This window comes from Kogia breviceps, chromosome 1, assembly GCF_026419965.1.
Source record: "Kogia breviceps isolate mKogBre1 chromosome 1, mKogBre1 haplotype 1, whole genome shotgun sequence".
NCBI classification, from domain to species: domain Eukaryota; kingdom Metazoa; phylum Chordata; class Mammalia; order Artiodactyla; family Physeteridae; genus Kogia; species Kogia breviceps.
Window position 1 is genome coordinate 189,311,856 of NC_081310.1, and position 13,396 is coordinate 189,325,251.

The following is a 13,396-nucleotide window of genomic DNA, read 5'->3' on the forward strand; positions in this document are numbered from 1 at the left end:
AAATCGGAGCCCATATTGACATTCACACGCACAGTCTGTCTGACGATGAGAGGGATATTTTCCCCCTCCCTCTACCCCCTTTAATTAAAAACTATAAATGCCTTATTGAAAGCTAATTTAAAATACCAACACAGTGCCAAGTGGCAAAAAAAAAAAAAAAAAAAAGCTCAGTACAAATATCCGTTTATAATCCTGCAACAGGCTGTGATGACGCAGCGATTAGAGGCGCATGGGAGCGGGAGGGAGGCTGAGGCTTCGGCACATCAGCCATCTCTGGGGGCGCTGGGGCCAGCTCTCTGCTCTGCCCAGCCCTTGTCATTGGACTGGGAGCTGAACGAGTCACAAGGGGACAGGGGACCACAGCACTTGTGTCCCTCCCCGAGTCTCAGCATCAGCATCCGTAAAGGGGAGGCAGTTCTCAAGGGTCGTGGCGAGAATTAAGATAATGCGCCTGCATAAGCACTTCACCCCATCCTGGCATATGGCGGCTCAAACGCTGTCAGCCTTGCCCTCCAGACGTTATTATCTGTGCCATCGATGACTTAATACAATAATGGAGATTGAAATGCCTCACCCCACTGGGCACTCGCTGTGCCAAGTCCTATGCTTTGCCTTCACTTAATCTTTTACCCCACAGGTACCCATGAGCTGTTGGTGTTACCATTGTTCCCATTTTACAGATGAGGAGACTGAGGCACAGAGGAGAAGCTGCTCACCCATGGACACATCTGTCATCAGGGCAGAGCGTGGACACGAAGCCAGATCTATCTGAGCCCAGAGACCCTGCTCTTATCCAGCAGAGTTTCCCGCCAATGGGCTGAGCTGCCTGTATGGTAGTGAGCACCCCGTTCCTATGGGAATCAGGGATCTCCTCCAATCTCCCCAGCACTTCGATTCCCCAATATTTTTCTGAGCTGCCTCCTTGGCCTGCCTCCCATAGACGCTCTGGTACAGGATGTGGCTCTCAGTCAGGGCCCAGGGCTGCCCCCATCGCCCCCAGCCCCCCATCCTTACCGCTGGTCCCGGGGTACGCGGCGAGGGTCCCATCCTGCAGGCCAGCAAACAGGTGGAAGGGGCTGTGTCGCAGGCAGAGCACAGGCTGCAGGCCTGGGCTCTTGCAGGTCGCCAGGCACTGGGTGCCAGTGTCCACGCTGCTGTAAACCAGGATGCTGCGGGGAGAGGTCGAGTGACTCACTTAGCCCCCCAGGTGCCCACTCCCCACGTGCCCTCCTGGTGAGAGGCTCTGAGCCCCCCCCCCCAACCAAACTCAGCCGGCCTCCCTGCTGTGTGAACAGGCCGATGCTCGGACTTTTCCATGGGTGGCCTTTAGAGGATGGTGCCCGTGGAAAACAGGGGGCTCTGGATACAGCACAATAGAGGGGCTAAGAGAACAGTTTTCAGGGTCACACAGACCCAAGGGTGAATCCAGACATGTCCCATCCAGCTGACTGACCTGGACCGCTGAGCCTCAGTCCTCTCCAAAAAATGGGGCCGTGATGCCTACCTCACGGCCATAAAAAGGAATGAAGCATCGACATGTGCTACGTGGGTGAACCTTGAAAATGTTATGGGGAGCGAGAGAAGCCAGGCACAAAAGGCCACACACTGGGTGACTCCGTTTGCCTGAAATGTGCAGAAGAGACAAATACAGAGCAATGGGAAGTGGACTAGTGGTTCCCAGGGATTGGGGCAGGGAATGGGCGGTGATACAGGGTTTCTTTGGGGGGTGGTGAGAAAGTTCTAGAAGTATGTAGTGGTGATTGTTGCCCATCGTGAATGTACTGGAAGCCACTGAATTACACGATTTAAAATGGTTAAAGTGGTGAATTTTATGTTATTTGAATTTGATCTCATTAAAAGCAAAGAGTGTTCACCAGACCCCTGGGTTCCGTGGACCCAGACCAGGACATCACAGAGCCTCTAGTGTCTCCAAGTTGGTTCTACGTATGTTAGCTTTTAGCTCCTCCCCCAGCTGTTTGTGTGGGAAACACTTCATAGTGGGGCTACTGTGAGGCTCACGGCCCCTGGCCCGGGGAGCAGCACACAGTAGGTGCTCAGGAAACATCCTCTCTCCCCGCTTCTCCCGACTCCAGGACAGGCGTGAAAAGCTGGGAGCTATGAGGAGGACATGGGGCTTAGCCCATCTCAGGGTCTTGTTCATCACCCTCTTCACCTTCCATTTAAGTGGGATGAATATTCATCCTCCATCCACACGGCTGGACCCTCCAGCAGGCTACACTCTGGCGGGAGTGCCCCTTGCTGCAAGGCAGTATTGCTGACTCACCAGCTCCGGGAGGGTCTTACTGGGGCAGCCCCCTCCGCCAGCAGGTCTCAGAACCCGGGAACACCCGGGACACCTACCCGCCCTGCAAAGCTAACTGAGGCCACAGCTGGCTGGATGCTGTCAATGACAGAGAAGGGACCTGAAGGCTTCACATGTCCCATGTCCTAGTGGACTCTCACAGCGGCCCTGCATGGAAGGATGCTAATACCCACTTTACAGACAAAAAGACTGAGGCTCAGAGCGGTTAAATGGCATGAGGAAATAGCAGATCCAAACCCAGCTCTGGCTGACACTGAAGTCAGCATTGCCCTCACTGTACCACACTACCCGGAAGGGAGCCAGCTTGCACAAAGCAGCCACTGAAGGGTCTCGGTTAAAGTGTGAGGAGCTTCTGACACTGAGCATCCCTGGTTCCCCCTTTCTGCTCTCAACCAGGGGTGGAGAATGTCGGTGGGTGACAAGCCAAAGCTACAGGGACAGCCTCCGATGCACCTGCCCAGCCCTGCCCCAGGCTGTTCCCAGCCCCTCCTCCCCTGGCCCCTAACCTGCCATCCTGGAGCCCGAGGCAGACGGTGGGGTGCACTCCAGCCGAGGCGTCAGCAGCCGAGCACTTCTTGTCTCCGTCTCTGCTCTCCTCCTCCTCCGGCTCCGGAATGTACTCCATGCAGAGCACAGGGGCCACCAGCGGGAAGGACTTGACCGTGCGGGGCGCGGGCCGGTTCAGGGAGAAGATCTCGACCTGGCCCCCGGCACCCTCCTGCCCGCCCCCGACCTGGGGCAGAGACCCAGAGAGGCCATCAGGTGAGAACCATGAGGGCAGAGGCAGAGCTCAGCCCCTGCCTCCCAGGGACCCGCCCCGAACTTCTACTTGCCACTGGGGTTAGGGATCAAGAGACACGTCCCCCTCCTGCCCACACATATCCTGTTGTCACTGAAGGTCGCTCGGTCTCAGCTGCCATGGCAACCAGTTAGCTTCAGGGCCCAAAGGAAATCAGGTAAAGAACTAAGGTGGACTAGAAAGGCGGTCAGCTTTCTATTTCCTGATCTCCAGGGTGAATTTCAACCAACAAATAGTGAGCATACACTCTGCTCTTTAAAATGTCCTTCTCTGTCCTGTTCACTGTTTTACCTCTATGTCTAGCACATGGCAAGCACTCATTATGTACTTGCTGAGTGGATGGATGGATGGATGGATGGATGGATGGATGGATGGATGGAAGGATGGATGAATGGATGGACAGATGATTACAAGGCTGGAAGGATAATGGATGGATGGATGGATGGATGGATGGAGACATCATGGGCTAGACACTGAGGAAACAGTGAAGAACAAATCACCCTCAGAAGGGACATTTGGGCTGAACTCTGAAGGCTAAGCCAGAGTTTCCCTGCTTAAGTACCTGGAGACAGGAATAAGCAAGAGGAGTTAGAGGATGACCAGAGGGATGGTGAGGCTGGAACCTCAGGGAATCGATGGGAGGCCACAATCTGTACCACCAGGAGCGTGGGGGGTGGGGAACACCTATCTGAATCGAGGGAGGCTCCGCCAGGAACCCCAGGGGCACAAAGGTGGGCTGGGATCTCCGTGAGAGATGAGCAGCCCTGCCTCCTGACTCCTGGAGCGAAGAACCTGCCATCCAGATACTCCGCACAGCTTCCCGTTCATTTCCGTCATGGCACCAAGGCCATTTCCAAGCTCACAAATAAGTGAGCTCATTTGTCCCTTGGTTTTCTGTTGTCCCTGCTGAGGTCACACCTGCCAACTCTGAGCACAGAGCCTGGCACAGAAGTTCCCAGGAAGACCTTGCTGTCTGAAGGTGCAGAAAATGGAGGCCACAGGCAGGCAGCTTTCTCCAGCACCCACCCCAGGTGCCACCCTCCGTGCTCATGCTGAGGCCAGAGTCCCTGGCTTCGCCTGGGGGTTACTCACCCAGAGGTAGCCCTGTGGAAGGGAGGTGCTGACGGCCGAGAAGCCCAGCAGGGGACAGCTGACAGGGCTGTGGACCAGGGCCCCAAGCTGCAGAGACAGACGGCACACACAGGGTTAAGTGGCGAGGTGACTAAGATGCTGACATCTGACAGCAAGACCTTGGTCTGAACCACCCGAGGGGCTGTTAAACCTGCAGATTCCTGGGTCCCCTTCAGGCCCCGAGTGAGGCTCCTGAGAGTGGAGCCAGAAAAGGGGCAGGCTCCTCTCCAGGCAGCTCCTATGCACTCGCACTTGACCATCGCTCTCCTAGAACCTTCTGGCTAAAAGGGGCCTGAATGAAACTCTGGGCCAACAGAGGGATTTTCAAGCCAGGCAACTTCCAGATAGGATTTGTTGAAAACCACTAATGCCCACCCCCCATATTTTACAAACGGGGAAAATGAGGTCCACGGAAGACACGCAATTGCCCGAGGCCACGGGGACGGTAAGTGCATCCCCCAGGGAAGCACGATGGAGGGGGATCCTCAGGTCAACAGAGGCCCTCTGCAGACGACGCCTCCAGGACCCGAGGGCTGGGTCCGCGGTCTGGGGGCTCTGTCTGTAATGGGTTGTCACTGAGAACCGCCAGCCGCTTGTTCCTTGTGTATCTGCTGCCTCCAACCCCATGCCTGGGGGCTCTCTGGGGCCTGTCTCCTGAGCTAGATCTGCCCGTCTGTCTCTCCGTGTCCACACTGGCCAGGACAGCAAAGTGAGGAGATGGCCTGGCCCTTTCATGGGCCTTGCTGGAAACTCCAGCCAGACTGAAGGAGAAGGAGGCTGAGTGGGGAGAGCTCCAAGGTGCCCCCAGGAGAAATGCGGCACCACTGGACCTTCCGACAGGCAGGTGCTGCCCTCTGCTGGTCCTGAAGGCCTGGCCAATCCCAGCCCTGCTGGAATATTCTAATAAAGTCTCTAATGGCCATGGGTGAGGGGACCCAAAGAGGTCACCGCATCCAGCCCCCTCATTTAGGAGTTGGCAAACTTGAAGTTTGGTGGGTGGGGGGATGTGACTGGTTCAAGGTCACACAGCAGGTTAATGGCAGAGTCGGGGCTGGAATTCAGTTTCGAGTCCCAGCCCAGCACTCTTTCTGGTTGAACTCTACCCAGAGGCCAGACTGCCAGGCTGGAGACCTTGGCACTCTAGGGTAAAACTTATGCCAGGCCTCCTGGGCACCCTCAGGCCCCTGTTCCCCATCACTGTGCTTCTTGGGGGGCCACATCCAGCTGGGCGCCTGGCCCTTTCTGCCAGGCTGCTGCTCCCGTCCTCTCAGACAGGGAGGGGGAAACCGCAGCCCTGGCTCAGATGTTTCCATGGCAACTCCAGCGGGGCCGGATGTCAGCCCAGTCAACAGAGCCTGGGTGCAAGACGATGGCAAAAACTCAAACGGCTCCTTGGACGGGCAAGGCCCTGGACCCAGAAGTCCTGTCCATGCCAGGAAGCCGACTCCCCAAAATCAACGTGCCCCATAAAGAGCAGAGGAGAGCACAGGCTGTAGAAAGGAGGCCAGCTTTGGACGCAGCCAGCGGGCTCCAGTCCCAGCTCGGCCACGACCAGCTGGGTGACCCCCCAAACCCGTTCTTCATGGTCATGGGGACCCTGACATCCTGTCCGGATGGCCTTGGGGACTAGAGATGGTGGACGTGAAGCCCGGCAGCGGCCACTGGTTACGAGGGCCTCCCGTGGGATGCGTGAGCAGTCAATAAGCAGTGACACGCCGTCAGCGGAACGCTGTGGGGGAGGGGCTGTTCCACATGAGCCACTGTGACACACAGTTAGGAGACAGCGACCCACGGACAGCAATTCTGGGGGATGGAGGGTGACAGCCGGGACAGAGCCCCTTGGCTAGTGTACTGAGGCCTAGGCAAGCCTGCCAACAAGACCCTCTGCAGCTCTGGGATGCAGCCCCCAGGCCCCCAAGACGCTTGCGTGTTAAAGCTCCCCAGAGTGGGCAGGACCCCACCCCCTCCCCAAGGCCCTGTCCCCAGCCAGGCCTCTAACTGGACCTCAGCCCAAGGGAGAATGCGTTTGCACTGAGCCCTCCCCTTCCCACCCCCTTTGCCCGCCAGGGAGAGGCTAGCACCTTGGATGGAGCCCAGGTTCAAGAAGAACCTCCCAACACCTGACAGTCGGGCTATCGGACACCCCCCAGAACAGACACCAGTGACTTCTCCTTCCTGGGGACCAAGACGTCCTCAAATATTTGCTTCCAATTCTTGAACTCCAAAGGCACGGCACACAGCAGGCAATAAGCATTTGACGAGAATCGTAACATTTAACCCTCACTATAACCCAATCAGGGAGGCACCACGGCCACCCCAGTTTACACACTGAAGACACAGCTGTGACCTCAAGAGCCGGGCTAGCATTCCTGATGTCACACAGCTGGGACATGCAGAGCTGGGATTCAAACCCAGGGCAGGGTGGCTCCCGTGGGTGCTCTTTCCCTCCCGCGGGCAATTCCCTGATGAGTCCGAAGGCCATGGTGCAGCCCAACACGGGGACCGGCCATCCTCAGCACTGAGAGGAGAGATGCTCTTTCCTTCAGCCCCAGCATCCCTGTTCCCTTGAGGGAAAGAACCCAACACACACCCCCATCTGGCTGGCAGTACAAGAGGTCTGAGCTCGTCTACACTGGGAGAGGGGCTGAGATAACAAGCCTTTCCGGGAGAACAGCCTCGGCTGCAGCTCTCGTTAGGCCAGCCGCGGAGCTCGAGCCCTGGGCCCCCGGGACTGGGCCTGGGGAGACGCGTAGGCAGGGGCCCACACGCTCACATCTGTTCGCGGCGATTGGACAAGGCGCTGGCGCTCAAGGCCCTAATCCACCCGCTGCCAGCACGGAGCCGATGGGCTCCAGACATGTGTCTGGTCCGGGGTGGGAGGCAGGTGCAAGCAGAGGGCACGGTGCCTTGGGGCCCAGCAAACGGGGACATGCAGGCTCTGATAAGTCCCTCGGGAGCTCCACGGGCCCGTCACTCGTGGGGATTCCCTCACAGCTCCCTTGGATCACTCAGGGTCGGGGTGGAGGGTGGTACTCCTCAGCAGAGGTCGGGCAGGGGGCCGGGAGGAGGCTGAGGATGCTTCCAGCCTACACGGCCCCAGCCCCATGAGCTTCACACGAGGAGATTCTCAGGCCCAAGTCCCCCCAGGGAGAGGAGGCAGATGTCTGCCCGCTCAGGTGGGCGTTTCTTTCACGGAGGCCCCGGAGGCAGCGGCCTGTCTGTGACCCCACTACCCCGTGTGGCCTGTCAGGGCACGGGCCCGCGTCCTGTGCAGGGAGATTGTCCCATCTCCCCCCCCCCCAGAGGCCCAAGGCCCCAGGGGGAGATGGGACAATCCATCCCCCACCCCAGAAGTCCTTCTCCACGGGCTGCGCTAGGGCCAGGAGAGCCGCAGGCAGGGGGGACCTGAACCGTCCCCACCCCGAGGCCCACAGGCAACCCCCAGGAGGTAAGAGCCTCCCGTTATCAATAAATAAGGACTGAAGCCCTACAAAGGCCGGGAATGTTTGGTGGGGGTATCGCGCTGGGGCACATGCCAGCCCAGCCCCAGGGAGAGGCAGGAAGGAGCAGGATCGGGCAGGGGTCAAGAAAACCCTCCTTGTCCAGCGGGCAAGTTATCACTCCTGAATCCCTTCTCTCAGCCACAAGGACTAGCAGCCCCTCCTCCGAGGGCAGCTGCGGGGATCAGACTTCATCGCTGGGGAACGCCCAGAACGGAGCCTGGCACAGATGCCTCTGGGAAGGGCCTGACCCCAAGTTGTCTAGACTAAAGGACTTTAAGTCATGTCACTGTTGCTGTTATCGTTGTTGCTGTTATTACGGACACTGTCTACTGAGCACCGGCTACCAGTCAAGCTCAGTGCTGGGAACCTGACCCAGGCTCTCTCACTGAATCCCTAAATCGGGCTGTGGAACGGGAAACAGCAGCCCACGCCGCTGGCGCCAGCTTTCGGGAGCACAAGCCAAATACTCAGCTCATCCATCCTCTCCTTCACCCTCAGCCCCCGCCTAATCTCTTCCCAGTTCAGCCACTCCTACCCCACAGCACTGCCCCAGTGTTTCCCCTGCAGGGCTGGGACCAGGGTGAGGAGAGCAGGGCACTCAACCCAGGGGCACATCTTCAGGGGGGCCAAAACACTCAGAGATATATTTTAACACAATCAAGAAAATATTTTAACACAATTTGTTTACAATAAAAATGCAAAAAAAAAAAATCCATAGTGAACAATTACTAAGAGTTTATTAAATAAAGACAGGACCTGACCCTGCCTCACCCTAATGCTGGCTCTTTATTTACCAAAAAAAAGCAGGCAAACCAAAGCCACAGTTTGCTGGTCTGATTTTTTTTTTAAGTATTGTGTGAAAATATCACTTATTTTCACCATGAGTGCCTCACTCATCTCGCGCTAGTCCACCCTGGCCTCCTCCCCAGCCTCCACCCTGGCCTCCACCCTGGCCTCCTCCCCGGCCTCCACCCTGGCCTCCACCCTGGCCTCCTCCCCGGCCTCCACCCCGGCCTCCACCCTGGCCTCCTCCTGCACCAAGTCCCACCCCATTTCAGCAGGACCCCAGCGCCAAGCTCTGCTCCGGTCTCTTGGTCTCCAGTCCTGCTCCCTCCGTGTCCACGGTTCACTCCCACACAAAAGCCAGAAGGATCAGATGATCCTTCCAAAATATAAACCAGATCGTGCCAGTCCCCTGCTTGGAGCCATGCTTGGCTTTTCGTTGCCAAGAATGAAATCCAAACCTGACCCAGCCTGCAAGTCCAGTGTGGCCCAGCTCACCCACCACTGGGCCTCCCCTCCCAGCTCACCAAGCTACAGCCATGCCAGCTGCCCCAACTGCTCCTATCATGGGCTTCTGTGTCAGTCTGTCTTGTCTTGTCAATATTTGAAATATTCTCCCCCTGGGCCCTCAAGGGGTTGGATCCTCCTCACCGTTCGGGGCTCACTTTAAATGCCACCTCCTCTGAGAGGCCCTCTCTGACCCCCTAACTACGTGGCTCCATCTCTGTATCTATTATATCGGATTTATTTTCTTTATAACACACAGCACTCTTTTCTATTTGCTTTTGTTTGCCGGGGCGGGGGGGTATTACCTGTCTCTTCTCTAGACTGAAAGCTACATGTAGGCAGGAACCTTATGTATTGGTCACCCTCATATTCCCAGTGTCCAGCACAGAGCCTGGCACACAGTAGGTCCTCAAAAATTATATGCAGAATGGATGAATGAATGAATGAATGAATTGGCATCTCAAGGGTATTTTAGCTGTTTAGAGCCCCTATCTACAGCCCGGTTTGTCTCTTGGGGATTCACCTGGGCCTAGGTCCCCTCCCTGGAGCTCAGATGACCTCATCTCCTTGGGAGGGGAATGGGCAGTAACTACTCCAGATGGAGGGGTGACCCCAGCCGGGACATCGGGGACAGATGACGTTGGAAGTGAACATCCTTGTGGTTACAACCTGGGGTGCTAGAGTCAGCAAGGTTCCAATTCCTACAACTCATCCTTACCGGTGGTGTTGATTTTTTTAGAAAAATCACGTCACCTGTCTGAGCCTTAGCTTTCTTACCTATGAAACATGTCTAGAAACATCTATTCATGGGGTTCTTATAAATATTAAAACAAGACAGAGACAGCAAAGCACCAAGAGGCATGATGGCTGTGGAGCCACGGCAGCATCATAAAGGGTGAAACCCACAAAGTCTGGCAGGGCCAGGTGGGCCTATTATAGTCTATCTTCCGAGCTGGAGTCACGCCATCAACTGATGAGATCATTGCTATTTGCTAGCTCAAAATGATGGAATTTTCTGTTCAATGACCCACAGAGGGCATCTGCCCCCTTTTTTGGGGGGGTGGAAAGCTGACTCTGAGAACAATAAAAAGGCTCGATGAACTCTGTCAGCAAGAGGTCTAGAAGCTGAAGCTGGAAGCCAGGCCTCCCCTGCTGTGGGCACCACCTGGAAACTCTGGTTGTCCCAGGAGCCACTTTCGTGGTGGGCTCAGCAAGATGCATGCCACTCACCTGCAGGCTGAGGCCCCGGGAAGAGAAGGCGGGGATGCAGCAGGCCAGGATTGGGCACCAGAATGGGGCCTTGCTCTTCTTGTCCTCGTCCGGACACAGCCAGCCCGGCTGGTTCTCCTCCCCTGCGGCAAGAGGAAGGAGGTGGGAGGAGCTGCTCAGAGACCGAGGACCAAGCGGACGGTGAGGGGCCCTGAAAGCCCAGGAAGCCACCGCGGGCCCCACAGGCCTGGCCCGCATGCCCCACAGACCCAGCCAGCCGCTCCCCCAGCCCCACGCCTGCCCAGTGAGATGAAATCCAGCCTCACTCCACGGTCACAGCCATGGGTCCCAGGCTGGGAGTCGGGAAACCTAAGGCTTCGGTCCCAGCTTGCCCACCTTCTCACTGAGCAACCTTGTGCAAATCCGCCCAACTCTCTGAGCCTCGATTTCTTCACATATGAAATAGGGATGATGAAAATGCCTTCATCCTGCAGTTGCCGCAAGGATCCAGTGGAATAGCACATGCGACAGGGTTTCAAAAAGCATTAAGACGCTGAGCACAGTCCAGGCCCCTGCTGCCTTGACCTTACCTTCTAGAGGTGGGAGGTGGCCAAAAACGAGTAGGCGAACAAGAGGTTTTTGGATTGTGACAGCGCAGCCATGACACTTTTATACCTGTGATGACAACGGTCAAGAGGAAGCCTCTCTCTCCTGCTCCCTTTAAGACCTACCCTGAAACCTACGAGGTCACCTGCCTCCAGGTCCCCCAGTCCAGCTGGCATTGAAGCCCCTGGCAGCCTGTTAGAAGTGCACATGCTGGGCTTTCCTGGTGGCGCAGTGGTTAAGAATCCGCCTGCCAATGCAGGGGACACGGGTTGGAGCCCTGGTCCGAGATGATACCACATGCCGTGGAGCTACTAAGCCCATGCGCCACAACTGCTGAGCCTACGCTCCAGAGTACACGAGCCACAACTACTGAAACCCACACGCCTAGAGCCCATGTTCCGCAACAAGCGAAGCCACCGCAACGAGAAGCCCGCGCACCGCAACGAAGAGTAGCCCCCACTCGCCGCAACCAGAGAAAGCCTGTGCACAGCAACAGACCCAATGCAGCCAAAAATAAATAAATTTATAAATTTAAAAAAAAAAAAAAAAAAAAGGAAGTGCACATGTTCACGCCCAAGCCAAGCCTGGACCCTGGACCCTCACCTGGAGACTGCTGCGCTCAAGGGCATCTGCTCAACCACATTCTCTGTGGCGTCTCCTTCACGTGGGTCTGGGCTCCCTCACATGCCACCACCTCCAAGAAGTCCTCCCTGACCATCCTGGCTACAATGGCCCCCCTTCTCTCAGAAACCACACTAAACACCCTGTCTTATTTCCCACACAGCTTTCACAATCAAAAATCACGTTTTCTGTTTCCTTGCTTACGGTCTGTCTCCATATGTCTCTAGAATGTAAGTTCAAAGCAACAGGGATCTGGGTTGTCTTGTCCACCACTATCTCTCTGGCACCCAGCATGCTGTCCACACATAGTAAGTGTTCAGCGAACATGGGTTGAAAGAATGAATGAGTGAGCAAGTGAGTAAACTGAGGAATTCTCCCTGCTAAGGAGCCCATATTCTTTTTTTTTTTTTTTTTTTTTTTTTTTTTTTTGCGGTACGTGGGCCTCTCACCGTTGTGGCCTCTCCCGTTGCGGAGCGCAGGCTCCGGACACACAGGCTCAGCGGCCATGGCTGACAGGCCCAGCCGCTCCGCGGCACGTGGGATCTTCCCGGACCGGGGCACGAACCCGTGTCCCCCGCATCGGCAGGCGGGCTCTCAACCACTGCGCCACCAGCGAAGCCAAAGAGCCCATATTCTTTATACTCCATGTGATGGCTGCCCTCCAGGGATCCCATGACGGCAGGGGTAGGGCACAGCTCAGACACGCCCAGTATGTGTCCAGGCGTCAGGCACACTCTGGGTGCTTTACATATGCTCCCTGGCTAGTTTTCACAATAACCAATCACAGTCAGAATAACAATTTTCACCTTACAGATGATGAGACTGAAAAGTAAGTTGACCAAGTCACGTGCGCGGCTAGGTGGCAGAGCCCACATGCGGACCTAGGTCTGTCTGACTGACAGGCTGAGTTCTTTGCACTAAACCAGGCAATCTTCCAGCAATCAGACGCCCAGTGACACCCCTGGCCATGAGTGACCCTGGACATGGTGACACTAGACAATGAGGAGGTACTCTGCCCCGAAGAGCCAGAGGAACTGGACAGGGCACCCCAGGTGAGAGGGGCCACTTAACGCGATGACATCAAGATGAGGGGTGCCTAGAGCTTTGGAGATGGGAGGAGAGGTCACCAACCAAAACGTCCGACAGCAGCCTTCCCCCCCACACCACACACATCTACTCAGCTACAAGGAGGGAGGGTCAGCTCAGCCCAAGGGTGCCCTGCGGCCGCATGGGGACCTCCTGACCCGTCTTTCTGCGCCGACTACTGCTCCCTACAGTTGGCCCTCCCCACGGCAGCCAGAGCCATCCCGCTAAACTTCCCCTGGACCTCGTTGTTCCCCTGCTTAAAAATGCCTACCGAGTCCCCGACCAGTTGGAATAAAATCCGAACTCTTCCACAAGAGCTGCAAGGACCCCCCTTCCCTCTCAGCCTCACCCCTCGGCTGCAGGCTCCACCGTGCTACGCTTTCCTCGGCGACTTAAACGGGGCGAGCCCGGAACGCTCCCTCTGTCTGGAAGGCTGCACTCAGCTCTCTCCAGGGCTGGCTCCGCTCCTCTGCGAGGCTTAGGGTACGCCTCCGCCTTCTCGGAAAGGCCCTAACTCACCATCCCCCCATCCCCCACCTCCATCGCTTTCTGTCTCAGCCCCTCTTGGTGTGTGTGTGATGGCCCTGACCATAATTTCCAGCTCTTTCACTGGCTTGTCTCGTTTTCCCTCCGTGTGTGTGTGCATGCGTGTGCACAGGGGAGTGTTTCATCGTGCTTGTGTGCCCAGAGGCTCCCCTACAACGCCCATGTTCCAGGACGGCTGAAACCTTCCACACCGTCTCCTTCTGTACCCTCCAAACCCCTCACGTGGCGCCGGACACACAGCAGACCGTCAACACCCAAAGTCTCTTCCTGGAGCCTCATTTT

General features: G+C 56.6%; 1 protein-coding gene across 21 annotated transcripts in view; it reads right to left on the reverse strand.

The window, feature by feature from the left end:
• ARHGEF10L (Rho guanine nucleotide exchange factor 10 like) overlaps nucleotides 1-13,396 on the reverse strand; it is a 168,767-nt gene that overhangs the window by 35,231 nt on the left and 120,140 nt on the right. For all 21 annotated transcript variants that reach the window (XR_010837194.1, XM_067016341.1, XM_067016382.1 and 18 more), the window contains 4 exons: nucleotides 10,277-10,398; nucleotides 4,215-4,301; nucleotides 2,830-3,056; nucleotides 1,015-1,169 (listed from right to left, as the gene is read on the reverse strand). Coding sequence is in view for 20 of the 21 variants with exons in the window: in XM_067016341.1 (XP_066872442.1) it covers nucleotides 1,015-1,169; nucleotides 2,830-3,056; nucleotides 4,215-4,301; nucleotides 10,277-10,398 (591 nt within the window). In the remaining variant the exon portion in view is untranslated. The remainder of the gene's footprint in view (nucleotides 1-1,014; nucleotides 1,170-2,829; nucleotides 3,057-4,214; nucleotides 4,302-10,276; nucleotides 10,399-13,396) is intronic.